At 32.7% G+C, this 26,859-nt stretch overlaps 2 protein-coding genes across 2 annotated transcripts; one reads left to right on the top strand and one right to left on the bottom strand.

Annotated features, from left to right (window-relative positions):
- Positions 1–6,443: 6,443 nt before the first annotated feature.
- On the top strand, positions 6,444–13,934 carry LOC132266293 (uncharacterized). The gene is made up of 5 exons (XM_059767146.1): positions 6,444–6,540; positions 6,775–6,913; positions 7,124–7,210; positions 7,511–8,102; positions 13,905–13,934. Exons 1-5 carry the CDS (start codon positions 6,444–6,446, stop codon positions 13,932–13,934), a joined length of 945 nt encoding a protein of 314 aa, XP_059623129.1.
- Positions 13,935–16,434: 2,500 nt separating this feature from the next.
- LOC132266292 (oxoglutarate-dependent flavonoid 7-O-demethylase 1-like) lies at positions 16,435–19,554 on the bottom strand. The gene is made up of 4 exons (XM_059767145.1): positions 19,312–19,554; positions 18,601–18,848; positions 18,003–18,327; positions 16,435–16,701 (listed from the first exon to the last, which is right to left on the bottom strand). Exons 1-4 carry the CDS (start codon positions 19,552–19,554, stop codon positions 16,435–16,437), a joined length of 1,083 nt encoding a protein of 360 aa, XP_059623128.1.
- Positions 19,555–26,859: the final 7,305 nt, after the last annotated feature.

The following is a 26,859-nucleotide window of genomic DNA, read 5'->3' as shown; positions in this document are numbered from 1 at the left end:
GGAACGATCCTATAGATTCATTTAGAACATAGACGCTAGGTGGCATGATCCACTTTAGTTGTTTTCGTATTTTAGATTTCAAGTTGAGGACTTTGAGAATCTATATCTTGTTACTTTGTATAACATGCTTTGATGTTGTTAAATTGCATGAATGATGTGAGTTATGCTATAAATGATCTAAGGTAACTTAGGATGCTCCCCGAGTCTCATCTTGACATGGACGTTAGGTGGTATGAGCCCCTTTAACTTGTTTCACCTTAAGGTGATATTTTTGTAAAATGCTAGGTCAATGCATGCTCATTTCTTACGAGCAGCTTTATGTTACTCACACCGAAGTTACTGGGGATTTGTTTCAGGTATGAAGACTTGGTTCGTGATACTCATCATACTTTGGATGACTTGTAGCTTTTAAGTTTCCATTTCATGCAAATGTTAGCATGAAATGTCATTTTGTAGCCTTATATGTCTAAACTTGTATCTTTGATTCCATATATGTAATGCGTACATAAGTACACCTTTTATGATGTATTTGACTTGTGTGAGATGAGGCCAGAGGCTAATGACATTTATATTACATCTTATGTACTTCTTGATTTCATGAAATGTTATGAAAATATTGAAAATTCAGAAGTCATTGCTTCATTACTTTTGCATCAGGTGTGGGAATTCCGTTTTTATTCTTTCATAGAGTCTTATAAATCTTGTATGAAGTGTGACCTAGGGTCAAACGGTAATTTGACTCTATTTTATATTTTTAGTTTGCAAAATTCCGATTCCAAGTTCATTTTTATCATTTTTGGCCATGAGGGGGTCGGATTTTGAGTCGGGGCTTCTCGGGAGCCGCAGATCATTCCCATGCACTTAGAATCATTTATTACACTTGCGTGCACATTCGTTTCAACCTAGAAATGCATTTAGGGTCAAATGCATACATGGTGCAAAGTTGCATTTTTTGAGTTTTTAAGCCCTTACTGATCTAGGGGCATTTTGGACATTTCACAGTGTGTTTTTTTCATTTTCTCTCACGTAGCTGGGTAGAAAATTTGATTTCGGGAGGGGTTTCTTCTTCGTGTGTTTCCAGAAAAATTCGTTTGATAGCCTATTTTTGATCTCAAATGGGGACAGTCACTGTAGCATCTTTTTAGGCCCTCTTGACCTCTTCTGATCTAGGGGCATTTCGAGTATTTTACATTGTGTTTTTTTTTCGTTTTCTTTCATGTAGCCGGGTAGAAAACTTGATTTCGGGGGGGATTTCTTCTTCGTGTTTTTCTAGAAAAATTCGTTTTGGACCTCGTTTCGACTCTCAGTTATAGCTGGAACTTTTCTTCTCCTAGCATGTCATGGTGCTTGTCAGGATGCTCGTGGGGTGCTCGTCTCGACATTGTGACGTCGATTCTTGTTTTCGCTCGTTCTCCTTCGTTCGGATTCCAAATTGAGGGAACTTTTTTTTGACCTTGACTAATTTTTGGCTGTCTTTCCAACAGTGTGCTTCATTGCACCTGGATCTTCCTAAAAAATTACCAGTTTACCCTTTTAGCCTTAAGTGCTCATTTTTCTTCGTCATGCCGTTTCTCCTTCGTCCGAACTCCCAATCATGTGATTTTTGAGTCCATATTTATTAGTTTTTTGTGGTCTTTCCAGTGATGTGCTCAGTGGCACCCGAATTCATATTTTTAGAAAAATACCATTTTGCCCCTAGGGGTATTTTCAATCTTTTGCTTCCGCCTCAGTTCTCATTGAGTTCCACGACCTCATGGAAGGTCACTTTAACTTCTTATAGTCTTATTTTCTATTTTTGCTTCCGCATTCGGATTCGTTATAGGATCAATCTTCGGTTCATCACAAGACGCACTGGCTTGAAAAACCAAGGCCGTCACACTTTCCTTCTCAGGCTCGAGCTTTACATCTAATTGCTCGAGCTTTACAACCAATTGCTTGAGCTTTTCCTTACAAGCACGAGCTTTTCCTTACAAGCACGAGCTTTTCATCCAAGGCTCGAGCTTTACCCCCAAGGCTCGAGCACTGTAACAGCGGTCTGAGCACTATTACGCGACTCAACCCAGAATTTCACTATGCATTCATTCTTTATTTTTTTCAGGAATCCTAGGCATGTTTCTATGTTCCATCAATATACATATATGAAAACATTATGTATAACATATAACAAAACATAATGTAATCCAATCAAATCATAAATTTATCAATTTATACACAAGAACAAATATGAACAAACTAATTTATAAAACCTAGTTCTAGATTAATTAAAACATGGATCCAATTTTAATTATCCTTTAAGCATCCCTAAAGTTATACTAGAGATATATAGATTACAGATCTAAGAGAGAGGTGTAGAAGAAAGAACTTGCCTTAAGGATTTGATAAAACTCTAGCCTCCTTCTTCTTCTTCCTCTTCCTCCTTCCTCATTCCTCCTTCTTTCTCTCTCTTTCTCTCTAAAATATACGTGATATAACTCTAGCCCCTTTTTTCCAACCCAATGTTATATATTTATAGGCTACATATGTGGGATATATATTTTGTAATTGGCTTATTTCATTGTCAAAATAAGTCCAATCGAGTTGTAATTTTTCGGTTCAAAAATTTCAAAGATTGAAGATCGGATGTGAATTTGAAGAAGAAAGTCAAGTGTTCTTTACTACACTCTGAGATAATGAGAAAGATGCTCTAAGAAGGTTGAGAGGTAGTGAAAACAGTTAGGAAGGTTTCTGGAAGGTTCGAAACAAGAATTATTGCAAAATATTGCAAATTTTCAAGACTGCTCATCTTGAACTAGTTCAAGAGGGCTGAACTGGTTCAAGAATCCATAGGATTTAGTACTATCCATCTTGAACCGATTCAAGATGGCTGAACTGGTTCAAGATGGCTGAACCGGTTCAAGGTCTTCTAGCAACACTTGGATTTTAGTTTCCTTTTTGCTGAAAGTTTCCTTTTTCGATTCCAACTTTCTTCCAAGTCCTATGCATGAAATTATCATATTTTCCATGGGATTAGGACTTTCAAAACTCTATATAAACCATGTCATATACATTGGTTGAGAAGGGGCTTTAGAGAAAATCAATTCTATATTTTGAGAAAGCCTTTAGAGAGAGAAAAATTCAGAAAATCAAATCTGATTATTCTAAATTTATTTTTGAGAGCACACATATATATTCATGAGTGATTTAGTTTTAGTTGTGATGTTCTCTATCTCATCAGAATTAGAGCTGTATTGAAGATTCAGATATTCCAGATGATCAGCAGGAGTTAAATCCTTTACAATCGCGTTCAGATCTTGAAGAACAGAAGTAAACTCAATCACACTTTGGAAGGGTTGGAGCATTCGTGGAGTGCTGTCTGATCTACCTGCTACTGTTCTACAAATATCAAGTATAAGCCTGAGGTTGAGTTGCTGTTGGACGGGGAGTCGCAAAGCCAGAGGATCGTCAGTCGTTGGTGTAATGTAGAATGATAGGGTGTGAGCTAGAGTCAAAGTTCAGTATACTTTGTTTCAAATATAGTGGATTGGTTTATTTTGGACTATGTAGTCCACGAGGTTTTTCCCATGCAAACAGTTGACGTATTTTATCAACTAGGGTTTCCTCGCTAAAATCCTGGTGTAATCTCTCTAACCCTGACTTGCTTTACTTTTTATATATTTGTGATTGTGGATGCATGCTTAAATTGGTCATATAATTTAATCAATCATAAATTGAATAAGTTGACCTAATAATCAGATCTAGGTTGTTAAAGGAGTTAATCATAATTAAAATCAACTAATTATTTTCGCACCCCGCATAACTCTTGTTTGACAATTTGGTATTGACGAGGCCGCTTGTGAACGCCAAAATAATGTAGGAAATGTGCAGTTCAAGAAAAGCCTTTTAGGTCAAGTTTAAATTTATAAAAACCACTATCACCACTACTACTAATGTAGCAAGAGTGAGTAGGGATCGTCCCAAGGGATTATACGTGTTGGAATTTAACTTCAACTCTAATGTACCAAATGATTGCAAATAGAGATATTGGTTGATTACACTAAGGTGCAATGAAATTAAAATGCAAGTAAAGTAAACTAGTGAGAGATAGGGATTTAAGAGATATGAAGAGAAGTCTTAGGGTGTTGAAATCACCACTAAGCTCATATAATTAACCACTTGCTTTCCATTAATGAGGAATACATTGTTGTGAACAAAATGCGACTACCAATTGCAATATTAAGCATGGACCATCAAATTCATGTATGAATTGTCTACCTAACCAACAAATAAACTAAGTGTAGAATAACCCATCAAATCTAAGCATGACCCATCAAACTAGTCACAATTGTAGCACACATCAATCTAGAGAATCATGGAATTTGCAATAATAAGTCATGAAATATCAAACCAAGTATAGATTGTCTACCTACCTACAAGCATGAATTAAATTATAGAATAACCCATCAAGCATAAGAATAATCCATTAAATTAATTGGCAAACCCATTCAATGAAAACACATGCTTAGCTATCACTAAATCCTTAATTAATCACACATAGACATGCAACCAACATAGAAAATCTAGTGTAGAGATTAATTCCTAAATAATCACACATAAGACAACATGTAATTAAATAGAGAATCAATAGAAAGAATATTCATATGAATCATGTAAGAAATAATTCCTAATTTAATCACACATAGACATGTAAATAAACTGAGAATTAATAGGAAGAATTAAACCATAGAAATTATAAAAATATACCAAGATTCATTAAATTCACAAGGTTAGAACACTAATCACAACAATATATATAAATCCCCAAAAATAGAAATACAAGGGTTTAGATTACACAAGAATTAGGGCTCATCCAAGCCCTAAGTGTAGATCTAGCCAATCATGGAGGAGGTGGATGTGGTCATGAAACCCTCAAGAGTAAGCTCCAAACATGGTTCCATCTTCTTCTTTGAAGCTCTAGAGAGAGAGTATGTGTGGATCTAGAGATAGGTTCTTGAGATGTGTCTCCACTTCCCTCTTTTCTTCTAACCCTAATCTCTAACTTTTCTAGAGAGAGAAATTAAAATTACAATGTAAAAATAAAATAATAAAAAGCTCCTTTACAAAATGGGTCACTTCCCTTTATATAGAAGGTCCTTTTCTTAGCCACTAAGTCAAAAATATAGCCCCAAAAATATCTAATCCCGTACTATGTGGTAGGTGGAGTTTTGGGCACACGCGGGAATAAGACAGCTCGCTTACAGCACATTTTCGATCGATCCAACTTTTCTTCGATCGATCTGAGAAAAGTTTGATCGATCTAACTTCGATCAATCTCAGAAAAGTTGTACCCAGCCAACTTGGCAAATTTTCAGCATTAGCCTCCTTTTGCTCCAAATCAGCTTTCTTTTGCTCCAAATTCTCACGAAGACTTAGTTTGACTCCAAAAAGGCCTTAAGACACCATTTTTAGCTCGTTTTAATTTTATTGACCTAAAAAGGGAAATAACACGAAATTAGCCTAAAACGAAAAAATAAGATAGATAAAGGTCCTAGAATATTCAAGCTTAAGGCGTTTAAAAGCACACTTGTCAGCGCTCATCAGGTATAAGAGCGGGTAACTCGATATACTGAGTTGATCATATTTGTTGATTGATTATTGCTTTTTGCAACATGTCTGAAAATTCATCTGTTGATGTGTTATCTTTACCTCCTGTTTTTGATTCTGCTACAAGCATACAAATTGAGTAGTCAAAGTTTAAAAAGGATTTTGAAAAATTGTTAGAGAAATTAGAACTTGCGGAACTTGATAGAGATATTTATAAGTTAAAAGTTTCTGTCTCTAATAAGAATTTGGAAGAAATTGGCCATAAAAATTTAAATCTTCTTCATAAAATTGATTTTCTAGAAAAGGAGCTTAAGGAGGTAAATTTGTTTAATAAATCACTGGAGCTTAAAATTGATAATTTGAGTAGTGAATTTGTTAAATCAAAACAGTCTTTTTAGAAAATTGATATTGATACTTGCAAAATTGATAAGTTGAAAGGAGTGATTGGGAATGTTATGAGTAACAAAGATTTGACATCAACTCCAAAGGATTTGTATTTCCAAAAATTAAAGGATGTTTTTGTGGAAGTTGAAACCAAACTTTGTGTTATTACTAATTCTCCTAAACTTATTTCAACTTGTCATTTTAGTGGTGAAAAAGGGCATATTAAGTATAAGTGTCAAAAAAGAAAAATTGAACTAGGAAATAATTTGAAAAATCTAGAAAGTTCAAATTTGAGGAAGAAGAGGATTATGATTGTTAAGCCTTATGACAATTTGCCTAGAACAATAGGGAAATCATTGTATAATGAATCTAAAATTGTTTGGGTAAAGAAAGAGAATTTTAAGTGTCTTGCCCTGCACACTGCACTTAGAGCACTTGGTCCATGTGGTTGGTATTTTGATAGTGGTTGCTCTAGGCATATGACAGGAGATAGAACATTATTTACCATTTTTAAGGAATGTTCAGTTGGTACTGTTACTTTTGGTGATGGGAAAACTTCTACAGTAAGTGGTAAAGGTAAGATTAAATTTCCAAGAATTGGGGAGTTAAAAAATGTTCTATATGTTAAAGGTTTAGCTGCTAATCTGTTGAGTATTAGTCAAATCTGTGATGAGGAGTTTCAAGTCAATTTTACTCAATAAGGGTGTTTTGTAACTAATGAAAAAGGTGAATGCATCTTGAAAGGAACTAGAACTTCTAATAATTGCTATGTTGTGTTTTCAGATCTTTTACTTATGTATTTTTCTGCAGTTACTGATGAGGCTGTTTTATGGCATAAAAGACTTGGACATGTGAATTATAATGATTTAGTGAATTTGTCTAACAATGATCTTGTTCGAGGTTTGCCTAAATTGAAGATGCCTAAGAATGAAATATATGGTCCATGTCAGTTAGGAAAACAAACTAGAATGTCACACAAGAGACTTATTCGTAAAGTCACTACTCGACCTTTAGAATTGATTTGTATAGATTTAATGGGTCGCATAACACCGGATAGCATTGGAGGAAAAAGATATTTGCTTGTGATGGTTGATGATTTTTTTAGATTTACTTTTCTTGCATATTTGAGAGAAAAATCTGATATTTTTGTGAATTTCAGGTCTATTTGCCAACTTATTCCAAATGAGAAGGGATATCGAATTAATCGGATTAGGAGCGACAATGGAGGTGAATTCGAACCTAAGAAGTTTATTGAATATTGTGATAAGAATGGCATTAAGCATGAATTTTCAGCACCTAAAACACCACAACAGAATGGTGTAGTGGAAAGGAAAAATAGGACAATTGTAGGAATGGCTCGTACTTTGTTTCAAGAGAATAAGATTGCAAGTCACTTTTGGGCTGAATCGGTACGTACTGCTTGTCATATCCTAAATAGAGTTTATCTTAAGCCTGAAATTAACAAGACTTCATATAAATTGTGGTATAATAGAAAGCCCACTGTTAAATACTTTAGAGTCTTTGGAAGTAAATGTTATATCCTTAGATATAGGGAACCCTTGGGAAAATTTGACTCTAGAAGTAATGAAGGTGTGTTTTTGGGTTATTCACAAACTAGTCGGGCTTATAGGGTTTTGAATCTTAGAACCAAAGTGGTCATGAAGTTTATAAGTGTTGTATATGATGATACAAAATCGAAGATAACCTCTTCTCAACTTGATGAAGAAGAAACTAATTTTAACATTGCAGGAGAAAGGAAAGAAACTATAATTCATGAGGAAGAAAGAGTTGAGGATTTAGGTGGAGAAGGTGAAGAGGTTAAAGAAGATGAGGATAAGGAATTAGAGGTCACCACTGATGACCCTATAGGAATTCCTGCACCATCTCTATATGTTCCCACATCCAGCAGTTCTAGAGTTAGATTGAGTCACCCAATTGATAATGTGATAGGTCCATGGGATAAGCATGGTACTAGGAGTATAGTCCGTGATGATGTAGGACACTCATGCATTGTAGATGATATTGTTCACTCATGCCACATGGCTCAGTTTGAACCTAAAAATGTTGATGAAGCTCTTCAAAATTCTGATTGGCTTATGGCTATGAAAGAAGAATTGCTTCAATTTGTGAAGAATTATGTATGCGAACTAGTGCCTCGACCTAGTGATGTTAATATCATAGGGACCAAATGGATTTTTAAAAATAAACTTGATGAACATGGTCTTTTGATAAAAAAAAAAAAGCTAGATTAGTTACACAAGGATACACTCAAGTTGAAGGAATTGATTTTGATGAAACTTTTGCACCTGTTGCTAGACTTGAGTCTATTCGACTTCTTTTTGCTCTTGCATGTCACTTTAAATTCAAATTGTTTCAAATGGATGTTAAAAGTGCTTTTCTAAATGGTATTTTGCAGAAAGAAGTTTATGTAGCACAACCAAAAGGTTTTATTGATCCACATAATCCTGATTTTGTTTTTCATCTTAAAATGGCTCTTTATGGTTTAAAGCAAGCACCTAGAGCATGGTATGAGAAGTTGACTTCTTATCTATTACAGAAGGGCTTCAGAAGAGGAGGAGCAAATAAAACATTGTTTATTTTTAGGAAAGGAAGAGATTTTCTTGTTGTTCAAATATATGTGGATGATATTGTTTTTGGTGCTACATATGATAACCTTGTTCATACTTTTTCTAAAGATATGAGTAAAACTTTTGAAATAAGCATGGTTGGTGAACTGACTTTCTTTCTAGGTCTCCAAGTGAAACAACTTGATGATAGGATTTTCATATCTCAATCAAAGTATGCAAATGAGCTAGTTAAGAAGTTTGGTACGAAAGATTCAAAGCATATTCAAACTCCTATGAGTACTTCATCCAAATTGGATTGAGACTCTGATCCTAACAAGGTTGATCATTTCTTATATAGGAGTATGATTGGTAGCTTATTATATTTGGCAGCAACCAGGCCAGATATTTTATTTAGTATAAGTGTTTGTACTAGGTATCAAGCTGATCCTAGAGAACAACACATTCTTGTAGTCAAGCGCATTATTTGATATATCAATAGTATATTGAATTATGGATTGCGTTATTCTTATAAGTCTAACTCTGAGATTGCAGCTATACTGATGTTGATTGGGCTGGAAACAAGGATGATAGAAAAAGTACTTCAGGTGGTTGTTTCTATGTTGGTACTAATCTTGTTTCATGGTATAGTAAGAAGCAAAATTGCATATCTTTATCATCTTGTGAGGCTGAATACATTACTACTAGAAATGGTTGCACACAATTGCTTTGGATGAAACAGATGTTTCTGGATTATGGAGTTGATCAAGGTACTATTTCTATCTTTTATGATAATACTAGTACAATTAATATTTCAAAGAATCCAATTTTGCATTCTAAGACTAAACACATTGATATTCGACATCACTTTCTTAGAGAATTTGTTGAACAAAATGTCATGTCTTTGGAAAAAGTGCATACTGGTCAGAATTTGGCTGATATTCTCACTAAACCATTAGATGCTCCTAAGTTTTCTCATTTTAGGAAATCTATTGGTGTTTGTTGTCTTGATTAGATGCATTGCAAAGACCATAGTCTATAAAGGATTTTCATGCATATCTTGAGAGTTTAGATTATGTTTTTGGGAAGTTAAGCAAACCATATTGATTGAGTATATTGAAAATAAGGAGTTTTATGACACATGGATTATTTGTGGAAAGCATACAATAGCTACGATTTGATGAAGTTGGTTTTGCTTTACTTATTTCGTATAGTAAATGAATCATTGATAGTACATTTACTTGAGATGTCATTGTTTTGGTCAAAGATAATGTTGTTATGATTGATCATTGTCTTATGATTTAAACTTGCTTTATGTGTTTTAGACTAAAAGAGTGAAAAGAAAAGAAAATTAAAAAACAGCTTTGAATGAAAAATGTTTGAAAAATAAAGAAAAATAATTGCTATTTAGAAAAAGGTGAGATGGAAAAGGCTAACTTTAGGAATTGTCCGAAAGTTACCTTGATTTAAAACAAATGGGAATAAGGGAAAGAGCTGGCTGCCCATAAGCATGAAAGCCGTCAATGTGCAAAAAGAAAAAATGGAGCACAAAAAGAGATAAAAAAAAATGTGTTTGTTGCACATGTTGATTGTTTAATTTCTAAGGATATGTAATATCATTGATTTATTATTTGAAATCTGAACAATTGATAAATCATATATTTTTGGAATTTGGTGGTGATTTTTACTACACTTACTAAGTTTGTGGAACTTCATAGCATTGATCTTGGTTATTTATGTGGATTCATATAATCTTGTGGAGTCTACAAACTCATTAATTTCAATTTCCAAGATTAATATGGTTGGTTGCTTCCTCTTTCTAGGAAATTTCTTTCTTGTGACCCTTGTTAATTTGTGACAAAAAGGGGGAAAGAGTTTAGAGTTTTATCATTAAGGGGGAGAAACTTTTTGCATTAAGGGGAGAAACATTTTGCATTGAGGGGGAGAAATATTGTTCAGTGCATTACATTGCATTGACATTCAGGCATTATTAGTTTAGCTTTTTTATGCTTATGTTTATTTTCTTGATTAAGCTTCACGGGTAGTTGTGTTTGAGCTAATGTGCAGATTACAGGTAGCTACATGTGTCAAAGCTTCATAAGGTTCAAGAAAGTTTTCGCGTTTTAATTCCTTTAACATTCTATGTAATTTACTTTCCTGCTTGGGTAGATTGCTGAATTGTTTTAGGGTTTTATCATGAAATTGCCAAAGGGGGAGATTGTACGATCTATATTTTATAATTGGCTTATTTCGTTGTCAAAACAAGTCCGATCGAATTATAATTTTTCGGTTCAAAATTTTCAAAGATTGAAGATCGGATGCGGATTTGAAGAAGACAGTCAAGTGTTCTTTACTACACTCTGAGATAATGAGAAAGATGCTCTAAGAAGGTTGGGAGGTAGTGAGGACAATTAGGAAGGTTTCTGGAAGGTTCGAAACAAGAATAATTGCAAAATATCACAAATTTTCAAGATTGCTCATCTTGAACCGGTTCAAGAGGGCTGAACCGGTTCAAGAATCTGTAGGATTCAATACTGTCCATCTTGAACCGGTTCAAGATGGCTGAACGGGTTCAAGGTCTTCTGGTAGCACTTGGATTTTAGTTTCCTTTTTGCTGAAAGTTTCCTTTTCGATTCCAACTTTGTTCCAAGTTCCATGCACGAAATTTATCATATTTTCTGAGGGATTAGGACTTTCAAAACTCTATATAAACCATGTCATATACATTAGTTGAGAGGGGGTTTTAAAGAAAATCAATTCTAAATTTTGAGAAAGCCTTTAAAGAGAGAAAAATTCAGAAAATCAAATCTGATTATTCTGAATTTATTTTTGAGAGCACACATATTTATTCATGAGTGATTTAGTTTTAGTTGTGATGTTCTCTATCTCATCGGAATTAGAGCTGTATTGAAGATTCAGATATTCTGGATGATCAACAAGAGTTAATTCTTCTACAATCGCATTCAAATCTTAAAGAACAGAAGTAAACTCAGTCACACTTTGGAAGGGTTGGAGCATTCGTGGAGTGCTATCTGATCTACCTGCTAATCTTCTACAAATATTAAGTATAAGCCTGAAGTTGAGTTGTTGTTGGACGGGGAGTCGCAAAGCCAGAGGATCGTCAGCCGTTGGTGTGGTATAGAATGATAAGGTGTGAGCCAGAGTCAAAATTCAGTATACTTTGTTTCAAATATAATGGATTGGTTTACTTTGGACTGCATAGTCCACGAGGTTTTTCCCATGCAAATAGTTAACGTTTTTTTATCAACTGGGGTTTCCTCGCTAAAATCCTGGTGCAATCTTTCTAACCCTGACTTGCTTTACTTTTTATATATTTGTGATTGTGGATGCATGTTTAAATTGGTCATATAATTTAATCAATCATAAATTGAGTAAGTTGACCTAATAATCAGATCTAGGTCGTTAAAGGAGTTAATCACAATTAAAATCAACTAACTGTTTCCGCACCCTGCGTAACTTTTGTTTCACAACATATTCATCATATTCCTTTTCCTAATCCACATCTAATTAATAAAGAAAATAATAATAAAATTTAAAACACTAAAAAAAAGTAACTAAAAATATAAGTTACGTATAATCTATGTATATTATTTTTATCTCAATAAAATAAATACACTAGATTATCTCCAAAGGATTTTTCCTAAATCTATATGTATTATTTAATTATATATATATACATATACACTATCCATCGGTAATTATTCGTACCCATTAAACTCCTTATTCAAATAGTCCATGGAACCCAATTAGTTGGGCCATGACTACTATCCAAAACCCTTAAAATAAAATGAAATAAAATAAAACAAACATTTAAAATATTTAATTCCTAACATTATTTTTTAATGAAAATTCCTAACAATTAAATAAGCAAATACACATCAAAACACCTAACACTTAAGTAAATAAATACACGTCATTAAACATGTATTTCAAATAAACATATAATCAATTAATTCATATAAACAATTAAAAAATAGCCAAGAAATCAATTAAAGAATTAAAAAAAAAAAAAAAAAAAAAAAAACCGAGTCTATTCTTTTAAAATTAGGGGTATTACACGAGTCACTGGCATTAGATTAATTTCAAATATTAATGATTTAAAGCTCTTAATTTCTTCAATAAGTATGGATTAATGTGATATTTTTCCATATAGTTGCCTAGAAGCTAACAGGACCATGTCAATGTCTTCCAGCTCAAGTTCATTTAAGTAATTGAAATTTCATACTAACCAGCACTCTTCTCTCTCTCTCTCTCTCTAGATATATATATATATATATACACACACACACACACAAACTTAGTCACACAAGGAAGATGTGTAAAATATATTAATTATTTGTTGTGTGAGCTAGTTCTCAGTTAATGGCAACTTGGGCTTTATTATGAAGGGCATATTAGAACACTAGATTGAAGAATGGCTTTAAGTAGTTAATTTGTATATTGAAAGTAGAATTTCCTATATGCGCACATAATATTTCAAAAATGACTGTAAATAATGTAGTGTCATTGCAGGAAAACTTAAATTCATCCTACACTATAAATTATATTTAAAGCTCACACTTTTCTTATTCGTTTCCATATCAAGGATTTTAATCGTCAAATTGTAAGTAATGAAGACACAAGTGCCATGTGCATGCTTGCATATTACTTGTGAAAAATGATTTGAAGGGCATAAAGAGAACTTGTGTTTTAATTATGTAAAATGATTTAAAAGGATGCAAAAGAGGATTGTATTTAATTATGCAAAATAATTTAGAAGAATGCAAAGAGAGACATGTATTATAGCCTCTCTTTACCGGATTTTGAATTGGATGTGGCAACTCTACTGGCCATTGCTGTCATAACACTACAGTAAAGTTATCTGTAGGGTGGTTTAAGTTCTCCTGGTCAGGTTTCAGTCCTAAAAAAAGAAGAGTCCCCCCCCCCCCCCCGGATTTTGAATTGGATGTGGCAACTCTACTGGCCATTGCTGTCATAACACTACAGTAAAGTTATCTGTAGGGTGGTTTAAGTTCTCCTGGTCAGGTTTCAGTCCTAAGAAAAGAAGAGTCCCCCCCCCCCCCCCCCCCCCCCCCTCCCATTCCCTCTTGTAAGCAATTTGGGAGGGTTGTGTACTTTCAATCACCTATTAAATAAGCCATGCTTAAGCTTTAATTTTGGGATTATTTCCTTGACACACTGAACTTGCTTTGCTTAAGTTAAAACCATGTTAATACTTGCTTTGCTTGAGTTAATACGAAGAGTAGATCTTTCAATGTACCTTTATTATAATGCTTGCTTTTTTTGGTTTAATTTTGGTAACTTTACAACTTGCTTTACGTTAATTCTCTTACTTCAACTATTACATCTTTGTAGGTCAAAGTTAGGATTGCAGGTTGTGGTTAATTTTTTTTTTTTTTAGCCGCTATATTTTTTGTATAGCTCATGAAGAAGTTGCAAGAAGATATAAAGAATTTTTGTTTTATTTTGGTTGAGTAAATATATAAGGTGTGGATCATGTACTTATTTGAAATTTGTATATGGCTAATTTTTGTATAAAATAATGATTTGGATTTGGTTATATATATATATATATATATATATATATATATATATATATATGATGTTATTGGTCAGTTGTAAATTATTTTGGTTATGATACGATTTTTTATTTATTTAGGATTTGCTTATGGGGTCCTTGCAAGACTAGTAGTAGGGGGAAAAAAAAAAAAAAAAAAAAAAAGGCTTCAAATGGGCTACACTATTTTATTTTTTAACAAAATTATATAACACTTTCTACTACGGTTATGCATAATAAACTTTCTACCATGGTGCATAACCGTGGCAGAAAGAAAGACTTTCTACCACAGTGCAGAATCGTGGTAGAAAGTCTTTCTTTCTTCCGCGGTACGGAACCGTGATAAAAAATTTATTTTTTACCACGGTTCTACATCGTGGTACTGTGGTAGAAAGTCTCTACTTAACTACCATGGCTATTTCCGTGGTGGAAAGCCTCTTCCACTGTGGTAAAAAGTCATTTTTCTTGTAGTGATTTTAGTGCTATGAAAATTCATACATTTAAACTACAGTCATATTTGTAATTTTTGGAAAAAAATTAACACAATAATCCTTATATCATCGACTACACAACCATATCATGTTAAATTTGTAAAGCATCATTTAATTCAAATATTCATTTTTGCAATAATTCAATTAAACAACTAAATCAACACAATTACCACATAAGAAACAACCATCATGTTTTACATAAAAAAAACTCTAATAATCATAAATAAAAATCATAAAGTTAACATGCTATATTCACAAAATATAGAAAATAACTCACAAAAGTCAAAGGGTGTGAGGTTCATAGACCTCTACATCAAAATCAAGCAGAAGCCCTAAAAATTTTTAAATTTTCAAAATCTTCAAAGTGGGCCAAATAGAAATTTGCTCCGATCACCTTGTAACTCTCGTCGTGCTCGTTAAGTTTGCCTTCTATAGCAAAGTCCAAATCTTAAAGAAAAGTGATGAAATCATGGCTTGATTAGAAAGAGAAAGAAGTTTTAGAGAGAGAAAGTGAAGCTCGGCTGGGAGAAGTGAAAAGGATTCTATAGAAAATTTGAGGTTTTAAGTCCTCTTAGATACACCTTAAGTCAAGGTGGGTCCCAATAGGTTCAAAACATCTCTTTTGTTTGATTTCTTGCATATATATATATATATATATGTATGTATGTATGTATGTATGTATGTACATGCTATAAATATTCATTAAGTCACATACTAACATAAATATACACCAAATAATAGTATATGAAATATAATGATGCCAAAAAATAAATCTGTATAGGAAAAATGGGGATGCGGGACCTACCAGAGACCTCTTGGTCCAAAAATCTAGAAAATGTCAAAATGGCTCCAAATACATTTTTAAGAGTCCTAAACTTAAAAAAATGTTCCAAACCACTCTCGGAACCTTTGTGGCAAGTTAACCGGTACGTGGCACATAAAACGAGCCGAGAAAATAAAATAATTTAAAAAATCAAAAAATACCCAAAAAAAATAAAAAATGAAAAAATAAAGACAGTTTTGTAACTTGGTCCTCATATCACTGAAAAGCCAATACACTTTAGAACTTCGTCAACAAGTTTGCATTATCCAGTACTGTGAATCGAATTTGGATAGAGCGCAACAATAGAGAGCATTCAAGGCACGGAGCTCATCTCACAGGGCATTGTTGACAAACATTACCAACTTAATTAGAAATAGATTGGTTTCAATGCAAGTAAAGGACTCCACTTCTACTCGTCGAGTCTCTTTGGATCGAATGGGATTTGGCAGAGGGTTTCATTCGACCACTAGAGCCTCCCGATCGCGCCATGGTTGAGGTCAAATCTTCACCTGTTTTGTCATCGGAAACTGTGGACGACCTGTTACCTTAACATCATGTATTTTGATTTGTTAGGCCTAGCCTGCACTTGTCTTGTGCCTGTTTAACCTGAGACATCAACTGGATTTGCCTTGGTTGCTTTCTTCTCTCTTTTGGGACTGTCCAATGGTATACACACTTCAACTTCCCGGAAAAAAATAAAATTTGTAGGATAGAGACTGGTATAAGATTAGAAATATATACAAGACAAACGATTTACAAGATTTAACTACAAACCATAATATACATTACACCATTTTATTTATAACATTATATATACAAGACATACCATTTACAAGATTTAACTACAAACCATAATATACATTACACCATTTTATTTATAACAACATTATCCCACCAGCAATGTGGTAGGAGAGAGACTAGTATAATAAACAAGATGCAATTCTCCAAAATGTGACTCCAGAACCTTGAAATATTTTACACCATTTTATTTTTTAAGCAAGTCCATCACCATCATCAAGTAGTGTAGTCTTCTCCATTTTCAATTCGCATTTGCTCTAAGAACGACTTTCCATTGAGCTTACGGGCGAAAAAATCTTGGACATACTTCTCCATCTCTACCCTTTTGAACAATGCTGGGTTTTCCGAGTTTATAATACTAGCTGCTGGTCCAATCTCTGCTTGGAACTTGGGATTGAAGAACATAGCAATAGAGATCCTTTCTTTCACTGGATTTACTGTCACCTTGTGCTCAATGCTGCGGTAGACACCATTGCTCAAGATCTGTACATTTACGTACACAATAAATGGAAAGAAATTAAGAAGACAAAAATTATACATATTTTGATTTGGTTGTGGATTTTCTAATAATATACTAACATCATTTAGGATGTGCATATGTAGGAAATTTTTTGTTTCCCACAAGAAGATAATTATTGTTATGATGAATACAATTTGCTTCAAAAAACAAAAGAAAAAAAAAAGAAAAGAAGAAGAAGATTATGATTAATATGATCAGTGGAACCAACGGGCTAGTGGTTTAGTGGTATCAGACTTTTAATTTTTAAAGGGAGGTTAAAGGTTCAAGCCTCCATGGAGGTATATGTGTGTGAGTATCAACTATGAAAAAAAAAAAAAAAAATTAGTGGGCAATGCCATTATGATGGTAAAATTAATTGTAACAATCCAAATAGTGGAAAAAGAAAAAGGAAAAGGAAAATTCAGAACTCTAGAATGAATTTTTTTTTTTTTTTTTTTTAATATTATTAAACGAGTCTTTTGCCACTAATACCAAGGTAAGTGATATAAATAATAAATCCAAGTCATGATAGCTCGTTCCTAGCACATAATTTAATTTCATTTTGATATAAATTTCAGTTAAATTTTTTAATTTTTTTTAAAATTATTACAGAATTTCAAATATTAAGGATTGTACTTAATTTACTAGTAACCAATAACAAAGCCCAAAATGTTGAAATGAGTGATGCTGCATAACTTGAAAATCTGGGTATAATTATAGAAAAGAATTAATCATCACTCTTATAGTGCCTATCAGTAACAAAAGGAAATTGAAAGAAAAGAGTTTGTGTTATGATCCTGCAAAACTTGTGTTGAGCAGTAGGTTTAAAAAAGGTTAATATAAGTGTCTATCATTGTAAGGTCTAGAAAGGGTCAGATATACTCATTCTCACCTCTGCAAAGGAATTTATCTTTTATTTATTTTTATTTTTTTTTTGAAAGGTACCTAGCATGTGCATTTTAAATTTATTTTTTATTTTTTACCATGACAAAAAATACACTCACTATCTCATTTTTGCTTTTGTGAAGATCGACTTGAAACATTGACCTTCTACTTTAAAACAGGAGATGATAGTATTACTAGATTGTAACCCTTGGTAGGTGAATTTTAAATGGACATTGAAACGAGAAATAAGTTTTGAAAATGACAGCAGCCAAGTAAGGTAAGGTTTCTAAAATGCAGACAAAATTCAATATATTTTCAGATTACTTTAATTTATTTAATTTTGTTGATGGATAAGATAACGGGGAAGGGGGAGGGATCTTTTCATGTAGGGTATGCAAACCTCTAGAATGTCTCCAACATTCACCATAAAGGCACCAGGAAGGAAGTTTGCAGGGATCCAAACTCTATCTTTTCTAACTTGGAGGCCTTCCACTCCATTGATTTGGAGAAGGAAGGTGATGCCAGAAGCATCGGAGTGCGGTGTAAGGCCAACAACCAACTCTGGTTGTGGACATGGTGGATAGTAAGTCATCCTCACTGATTGCATCCCATCTTCAAACATCTCTTCTACCTCTTCCTCATCAATCTTTAGAGCCTTTGCCATCATCCCAAGTAGTGTTTTGGAAAGTTTTTGCAACTCCAATAAGTAAGATTCCAAGGTATTCCTGCAGTGATATATATAGATGAAATAGATATATATATATATATATAGACATACATATAACTAGGATAGACAAACATATAAGTATACATCCATAAATACATGTATTAATACATAATATCTACACATATATGCATGCATGCATGCATATTAACATACAGTAATGCATAAATACAATAAATATATACTGTGTGTGTAGGGGTGCGTGTGTGTGTGAGATATATATATATATATATAGAGAGAGAGAGAGAGAGGGAGAGAGAGAGAGAGAGAGCACCTAAGTGATGAAGGGAGCTCTGGCAAGAGGTGTGGCTTTCTTCTATGGTTGGGATTAGTTATCATATAAAATCTGTCTGACCAGTCAACCTTTTGATCTTCAGAGAAGAGGGGGGTTTGTCCATACCCTTCAACATCACCAGGCCTTAGCTTGTATTTCATTTTCTCTTCCATAGGGAGCTTGTAGAATTCTTGAATCTCATATTTCAGTTTCTCCACTAATGAAGAATCAACTCCATGGTTCACCAGCTATATAAAAACATAATTCCAACTGTTAGTACTCCACTTCTAATTTAATTTATGCATTATTTACTTTTTCTTTTGTATATAAATATCTACATATATATATATAAATACATATAAACAAATAGGAAGAGACCAAAGCTTAATTATTGTATGGTTTAAACTTGGCCGAATCTATAACTTGTTTTTCTTTTTTTTCAGTTTATTTCTTTTCATCTTTAGGTTAGCAGCAACTATATCTTTGAAATATCCAACTAATTTTCCATTTAAAAAGTTATAGAAATTGATGGACATGAAATGCAAATTTTCGATCGCGGAAGGAATTGGGAAATTTATGAAGAGAGATAGGTATAAGACAAGAATAATTTTTCAATGGATCGAATCGTATGATCTAGGCTTGGGGAAGAACTTATCATAGCTAAAATTTTGCGAAGATGGAGGGGGGGGGGGGGAAAAAAAAAAAAAAAACCTGAAAAATGCCCCACTCTTTGCATGCTGAGTGCAACTTCTCTAGTTCATAATATTTGGCTTCTTCCATAATCAAATGTTGCATATTGATTACAGGAATTGTGGGCAAGGAAGTTCCTTCCAAGAGGATTGAAGGTTCTTGATCTACTTGAACATAGTGTTTTGGTATGGCAAGCATGGGCTCTTTCACTAGCTCCTGAATACTAAGTGAACTCCTAGAGGTTACTGGTTTAGAAGATGCCATTGCTCTCAACCTAGCTTAGTGCATCTACACAACTAGTGCCCCTTAATATGGGTATTTATACTATCATAAATTATTTTTTTAATAAACTAATATCTAAAATAATAAAATGTAAATAAATTTTGCCCGTGAATTATTCGAAATCAAAGATCGTAATCTAGCTGGTACTATCTCCTCAACTGACCTATTAAGGCCCCTGTTTGACAGCCGCCCTCTCTGAAATTATTTTATTTATAAAAGGATCTATAATTTTTGTTAATATATTAACAATGTTCATATTCAATTTTTTATAATACTCTCAAGCACGGATCTCTAAAGGGCTTAGTGGGGGCATCTGTCCCCACTAAAATTTATTATTATTGTATTTTATACCCCTAAATTTATACTTTTTTGCATTTATATCTATAAAATTTTGAAATTGCCCCCACTGAAATTATGAAAAAATCCCTTTATATAAATTTGCCCCCTCTCATGTGAATTTCAATCCTAGATCCGGCCCTAAATACTCTATTATATATTATTGTTGTTTAATATCATTCTTTCTTATTGTAAGTGTTGTCAACTTATGAGAGTTCAAATCTCAATAAAAAAAAATGAATGTATGTGTCTCATGTCAATAAATAAGTAAATAAATAAAATTGTTAGAGAGGCATGTAGGGCAGATAGTGATTTAACAATGTTAGTTGTAACGTTTAGTCACCATTACAATCAATAACAATAAAAATGTTTTAAGAAAAAGCTATCAATTAAAGGAGCTAATTCAGCTCTCATTTTCCGCCGTTAGATTAGTGCATGGAGTCCCTCAATCCCAAGGTTGTAAGAGGAGCTCGTAAATGCTCTGGATTTATATGTGTTCGACTTGCATGCTTCTGTGAGGAGCTATGTTACCATCAGTTACCCACAGTGACCCCACAAGTCACGGACTCAGAAATTTGTTTTTAGGGACACGACCTTAAACAATAATAAAGAAAAAAATAAAAAATAAAATCAACTAAAATTATATCTAACTTAATTATAGAATATAGATTGATAATATTTTTGTAAAATATATTCACAATTGTTCTATCTAATAACTCAGTACTATTTTCTCTATCTTTCAAAGTGAAAAATTCTAAATACAAATCTATATGATACTAAATTTGTATCTCTCAATTTTTATGTGACAAATTTAACTAGTAGGATCAATATCAAAGTCACCAACAAATAAACTAATAAATATACATTATCTTCTTTTCTTTTCTTTTTTTTTTTTTTTTGTCTCAACCATGAATTAATTAGGACTTTTCTTACGGTCCTAATTAAGGTTTGTATTTCTTTCTTGAAGAGAGGCATTGTCAATGAAAAGTGTAGAGAGAAATTATTTATTTAATTCTTCAAAGAGAGAGTTGTAGATGATGGAACGGGGGCTGGTAGAGATGGAGACTAGAGATGGAGACTAGAGATGACGCAGTTCTTGGGTGCAAAGTATGAAAGTTGTGGGAGCATTTATATAATCTCTCAATATCTTATAGGTGATAATATAATTATTTCACATAAGTTCGTCCTTGGTTACCCAGCTTGTTTTGATCTTTTCTTTTATTCTCGGTGTAGTCTTTTTGGTGTTGGGATCCGATAGAGTACTACAAGAACTGCATCAAACAGTTCACGGCACATGCACCTGCATTCGTTTTGTGCTTTGTGAGTAGTCCGAGACAGTACAACAATGTTACTTAGAAGATCTAAACTTATAATCCCAATACTTACTTCAATGCTTATGTTTTGATAAGCTACTTGGTTGTAAAACTTCCTTTTAAATAAAATAATAAAAAAAAAAGGAAAAAAAAAGGTAAAATTGTCCCCTTAACTTGCTTGATTTTGTATAGTAGGTAATAAAAGAATTTTAAAATAGGGTAAAACATGACACTTGTGGGAAAAAAATCATCTCCAGTTACTCTCTAACTGGATGACTTCGAGTGAGCATCAGATGGTGATTAATGCCACCTTCCGAATATAGCCTAGCTTGTTATAACTAAGTTAGCGCCAAATCAGCAAGTCAAGAAAAAAAAATTAATTATGGAGCATATTATTATACAATTTAACTTTACCTTTTGACTGAAATTAAAATAAAATTAAAATGCAAAATAAACTCACTTTAAAACAATTTAACAAAAAATAAAATATGCATACAAAATATGTTACTCAAACAAAATTACAAGTAAGAACAAATCATATAATTATGGATTATTAGGGTTAGTATATCAATTTATTCTCAAAACTTCTCCAAATTGGAAATATCGAACCCTAGCTACGTAGGATTCTGTCGAATTGAATAACTTTAATTCTTACAACTAAATTTTACTTCCCTAACCTTAAATTCTAAAAAGAAGGATTGAACCAAAGAAAAAAAAAACGGTGACTAAGGTTCAGTTTTTTTTTTTTTTTTTTTTCTTGCTAACTCAATTCCATGTTCTTCCCCTTTTTTATTTATTTATTTTTTCCTTTTCCACCTCTCTCTCTCTCCTTATATATATACACAAATATGCGCCAAGGAAATCAAGGCAATCAAAACAAAATTAACAAATATATAAAATATATGTATATACATATTTTCTATATATATATATATATATATCTACATCTTTTTCCTATAGTTCTTCTCGATTCTTAATTTTTTTATGTTCAAATTTCAACTAATCTGGACTGATGAGGTGAAAGTCAATTCATCAAATAATAGATACTAGGTATGGTATATAGTTGTATGTATGTATGTATTAGAAATTTGATAAATATAAATTTGATTTTCTTTTTTTTTTTTTCTGACATAATTCGTGCATTATTATTTTTATATAAAAATAATAAATCACCCACAATTTTCTTCTCAAAAAATTTTGTTTTTTCTTTTCTTGGGAGGGGGAATGTACTTGTTTCCTACCAATCACCCCTGCGTTTTATAAATTATAACTACCATGTCAATCCCTGAAAATTAGGTAATAAATTAAAGCAACGTCAAAGACTGCTTAGCTCAAGATAAATTAAAAATACTGCATTTTTTGGTCAGTCTTGAAAGAAATTATGTTCCCTGCTCTTCATAAATGAAAATGATTCTGTGACCGAACTGGCCAAACGAATGGAGAGCCCAAGTGTTTATGATTGTTAATAGGAAAATAATTTTTATACCTACTATTTTGTAGTTGCAAAATATTGTCAAAACTTACTGTTCTTAATTTGTTGTCCATGCAAAAAATAAGAGTGTGACTGTGTAACTCTTCACTTATTTGTATTTTGTATAAATAATCCATCAAAACCATCCACTTAGACAATTCAGTGCAACTCTTCAACGTGGATACCACTACTCGTGTTAATATGGGCACCAAACATCAAGTGAATGGGAGCTGCTGCATAGTTTGGCAAGCCTATCATCACTCTTTTATGGACACTCAGCGTGTTTAATTCATTGGACCTATGTAAGGTACTCCTCATGTGGGTCGGGTGAAGCTCGACTATGTTTGCGAGCGTAACCCTAAGAAATTATTTACTCTTAAGTACAATCGATTATCGATCATGAGATCTGACGCTTTATAAAATGTACACCAAAGTCAATCCATGGGTTAAGCATGTTAAAATTGTTAAAACCAATCCAACTTTTTTTCTTATGTTAGAATCTAAGGCGCCCCTCACGTGGATCGGGTGAAGCTCGACAATATTCGCGAGCATAACCCTAAGAAATTATTTGCTCTTAAGAACAATCGATTATCAGTGGCGGATCGAAAGGGGGGCTTGAGCCCGCCCCCCAGGACATTTTTTTTTTTTTTTTTTTTTTTTGTAGTATAGGTATATTTAGTTCAATATTTTAAAAAAGAAAAAAATTAATAGTATTATTAACCCCCCAATTTTAACCCATCCAAACAAGTCCAATTTTTAAGCCACAATTTTAAAATAAAGGCCCAACCAAATAGGCCCAAGCCAAACAAGCCATAAACAATCACTAAGCTAAAGTACAGAAAACTCCTAAATTCCTAATCTTGCACAAATCAAAGAGCTCGTTCCTTCTCTCCCTCTAAAGTCTAACCCTATTTACTCTAAAAATTTTCAATTCTTTAATTTTTTGATCCCCAATTTTTCCTTATTTAATATTAACCCCCCATTAATAATTTCTGAATTCGCCTTTGTCGATTATTGATCATGAGATCTGACGCTTCATAAAACATACACCAAAGTTAATCCTGGGTTAAGTACGTTAAAATTGTTAAAACCAATCCAACTTTTTTTTTCTTATGTTAGAATCTAATTAACACGTAGGGTCCAATATTGTATCTGATCATGTATAGGAGCAAGTGGCCGGTTAAATAAATTATTCATCTAGAAACAGATTGTTTGCTTGGGAAGAGTATTCAATTCCATCTAAAGATGTCATCAATCGATTGCAATTTTTAGGATGCATGTACAATCACTTAACCATCATTTTCTTTTTTCTTTTTATAAAGACTTTCTGTTAGGCAAGCTAGCTACTATATAAATGTCTGTCTTAATTACAGTACTGTGTTTATATGCATGTGCGTGTATATATATATTTATAAATATATATAATATATCATGAACATTAGAAAGTTACTTATTCTGATAATTATCTCTTAATGAACCGGTATAAGTTAACGTCATGATTGTCGTGTTCTCATGTTACGTCTTAGTTAAGGCATCTATTCTTTAACAAGAACTACAGTTTAAAAACGTGCTTGGTTATGATTTTTTTCTATTCACAATGTGCTTTTGACTATTACTAGTATATTATGCGGATGTGACCTTTTAGATTGAGACAACCAATTGCCATGGATATATATACACGTAGTAGATATATGTGTGTGTGTGTATATATATATATATATATTTATATATATAAACTGCTTGCATCCTTTACCAGTAGATCAAATTACATGTCCTTGATCTAATGATGTTACAACGTTAGTTTGAGTGAGTGTGTCATAACCATAGTCAATTTTGTGTGTGTGTGTGTGTATATATATATGTAATGAAATCGTCATTAGTGATGAAATGTGTTGAAAACAAAAGATATTATATGGATGGTTTGAATTGTTCCATTAGAATTTTGTTCTAAAATAGAAGATTTAGATTAAATATAGATTAGCCATTTGAATGTGCTTCCATCGTCAGCATGCACTTTCTCAACTTGTTGAAATGAGAGGTTTTTTTTTCCCGATCCAACGGTTGATGTCGTGTGTTCACAGTAAAAACACATTGCTGATAGATACAATCAATGAAAACGATTGAGGACATTTCTAGAGGAAATCATATTTGTATCTTATTTTTAGTTTATTTTGAAAGGGAAGAGAAACTGGGAAACAATATTGTATTTGTACACATTAATTTGTAGAGGGAATCATATTTATATATGTATGATATATGCCATGGACACCTCTAGATATAAGATTGTTATAATTTCTTATGATCTTCTTTCCAAAAAGAGTATCGCTTTTGGAGAATTTCCAAAAGTGACACTTTTTATGAGACGGAGGGAGTATTAAATACCTAAGCAATACTTACTTCCCCACCCGAATGAGGAAATTGATAAATAAGAAAAACAAAGAGAGTTCGTGATATTTTTCTTATTAATTTGAGTAATGATATTGATATCATGAGAACCCTCTAGATGAGTTTTCTTATCTAACTAATGATTAATAATTTAATTTTTTACATATCTAAAAAAATTTGTCTTAAAAAGAAGTGCATGTCTCTTGTCACTGAGAGTATTCTCGTAATAATATTACTCTATTAATTTATGGGAGATAATATTCATGTTCCACAAAATAACTGTGGCACTCCACTTCTATTTTTTATAATTAAAATAACAAATTTAACCCTATACTTTTCCTTTATCATAAAACTCTGCCATGTCCCTAATATATAGTATATATTTTTTGGATGACGTGGGAACTTTCGCAAATACCCGCCCTTTGGAGTTGAATCTATCAGGTAAACCCCAATTACTCACCCCGACCCCACAATGCAAGTAGTATTTTTTTTTTCTTAGTTGGTACTCACACACACTTGTCTCTTCTGATATTTGAATCCTAACCTCCCTTTAGAAAGTAAGAATAATAGTGTTAGGCTATTGGCCCATTAATGCAAGTAGCACTTTAAGTCGGGAACTAGCAGAGTTGGAGGAGAATCGAACCCAAATGCTAGATATGGTTGTCTGGCACCGGCTCCCCTCTCACCAACTGTAGTCCCTAATATTTTCTTCTCTCTTTTTGGTTATTTTCTTCTCTCTTTTTCTTCTCTCTTTTTGGCCTCTCCTCATATCTTATCTTCTCTCTCCTCATATCTCTTTCCTTTCTTTGCCTAAATGTGTTTTCTTCTTCACCGATCATCACCTATTCCATCAATCACCTTACCAAATTACTCAAACCTATCTTCCACCGCGTCATTGCAAACACTCCCATATATTAGTGTGATTCACCATGACACATATATATAGAGGGTCAGCAACCAAAAAAAAAAAAAAAAAACCCTCAGATTCATCTCTATCACTTTTGGACATAATGTTTCGTTGCCTTGCTTTTTCATGTTTGTGATCATTAAAAAAAAAAAAAAAAAAAAAAAAAAAGAAAAAAAAAGAAAAAGAATTCAATAAATCATAAATTGCAACGTATAATATTTACAGGCCTTTGAGTTTTAGCCCTATATCCATTTTGTTTCTTTCTTTCTTTCTTCATCTTCATCATTATAGGTGCTAATAGAAGAAAGGCGGAGAAAATACACACAGAAAAAGCATTAGATCGAGAGAAAGGAGTAGAAGGGGGAGATAAAGATGTAGTTTAAGGTGATTTTTGTCATTTTAGTTATGAAAACATATGAGTGGAGTGCCTAAGGTGTTTTATAGAGTGCCTAAGGTGTTTTATAGAGTGCCAATATCAACTCTTAATTTTTTATTAATTAAAGACATACTTGAGTTGCTCCTCGTGTATCACTTACCGATGAATTGGAAGGTATTTTCCTAATGTTAACCATAATCCTCATTAATAATTTTGCCTTTAACATCCATTTGAAACTATCACTTGTTAAAATGAAAAAGTATTAGGTCACTAAGATTTATTTATTTATTTATTATTAATTTTTAATCAATGATGAGTATAGAATCCTTGACTTCGTACATTGAACTAACGGCATACAAATGGATTTAAAGAAGTAGGTATCATAATGGAATATGCACGAGTGTATAAGGATGTAATTAACTCAATCCGAATAATTGTGGCTTAAATTGTATTTTTTTTTTTTTGGGGAATTTATGTTTTTACATAGCAAGTTGTATAA

This window comes from Cornus florida, unplaced genomic scaffold, assembly GCF_030987335.1.
Source record: "Cornus florida cultivar Cherokee Brave unplaced genomic scaffold, ASM3098733v1 CherokeeBrave_3.0.0_Hap2_Chr07, whole genome shotgun sequence".
Classification (NCBI taxonomy): Eukaryota; Viridiplantae; Streptophyta; class Magnoliopsida; order Cornales; family Cornaceae; genus Cornus; species Cornus florida.
Note: the sequence above shows the minus strand (reverse complement) of the source record. Positions and strands in the feature narration are given on the sequence as shown.

What these genes read in the sequence shown, in the direction of transcription:
- LOC132266293 (XM_059767146.1), top strand. Translation starts at nt 6,444, where the DNA reads ATGACAGGAGATAGAACATTATTTACCATTTTTAAGGAATGTTCAGTT. An exon ending in GAAATATATGGTCCATGTCA is followed by an intron (nt 6,914 to 7,123) that starts GTTAGGAAAACA and finishes TGTGAATTTCAG; the next exon opens with GTCTATTTGCCAACTTATTC. An exon ending in GGTGAATTCGAACCTAAGAA is followed by an intron (nt 7,211 to 7,510) that starts GTTTATTGAATA and finishes TTATATCCTTAG; the next exon opens with ATATAGGGAACCCTTGGGAA.
- LOC132266292 (XM_059767145.1), bottom strand. Translation starts at nt 19,554, where the DNA reads ATGGCATCTTCTAAACCAGTAACCTCTAGGAGTTCACTTAGTATTCAG. An exon ending in AAGAGTGGGGCATTTTTCAG is followed by an intron (nt 18,849 to 19,311) that starts GTTTTTTTTTTT and finishes GTTTTTATATAG; the next exon opens with CTGGTGAACCATGGAGTTGA. An exon ending in GAGCTCCCTTCATCACTTAG is followed by an intron (nt 18,328 to 18,600) that starts GTGCTCTCTCTC and finishes ATATCACTGCAG; the next exon opens with GAATACCTTGGAATCTTACT.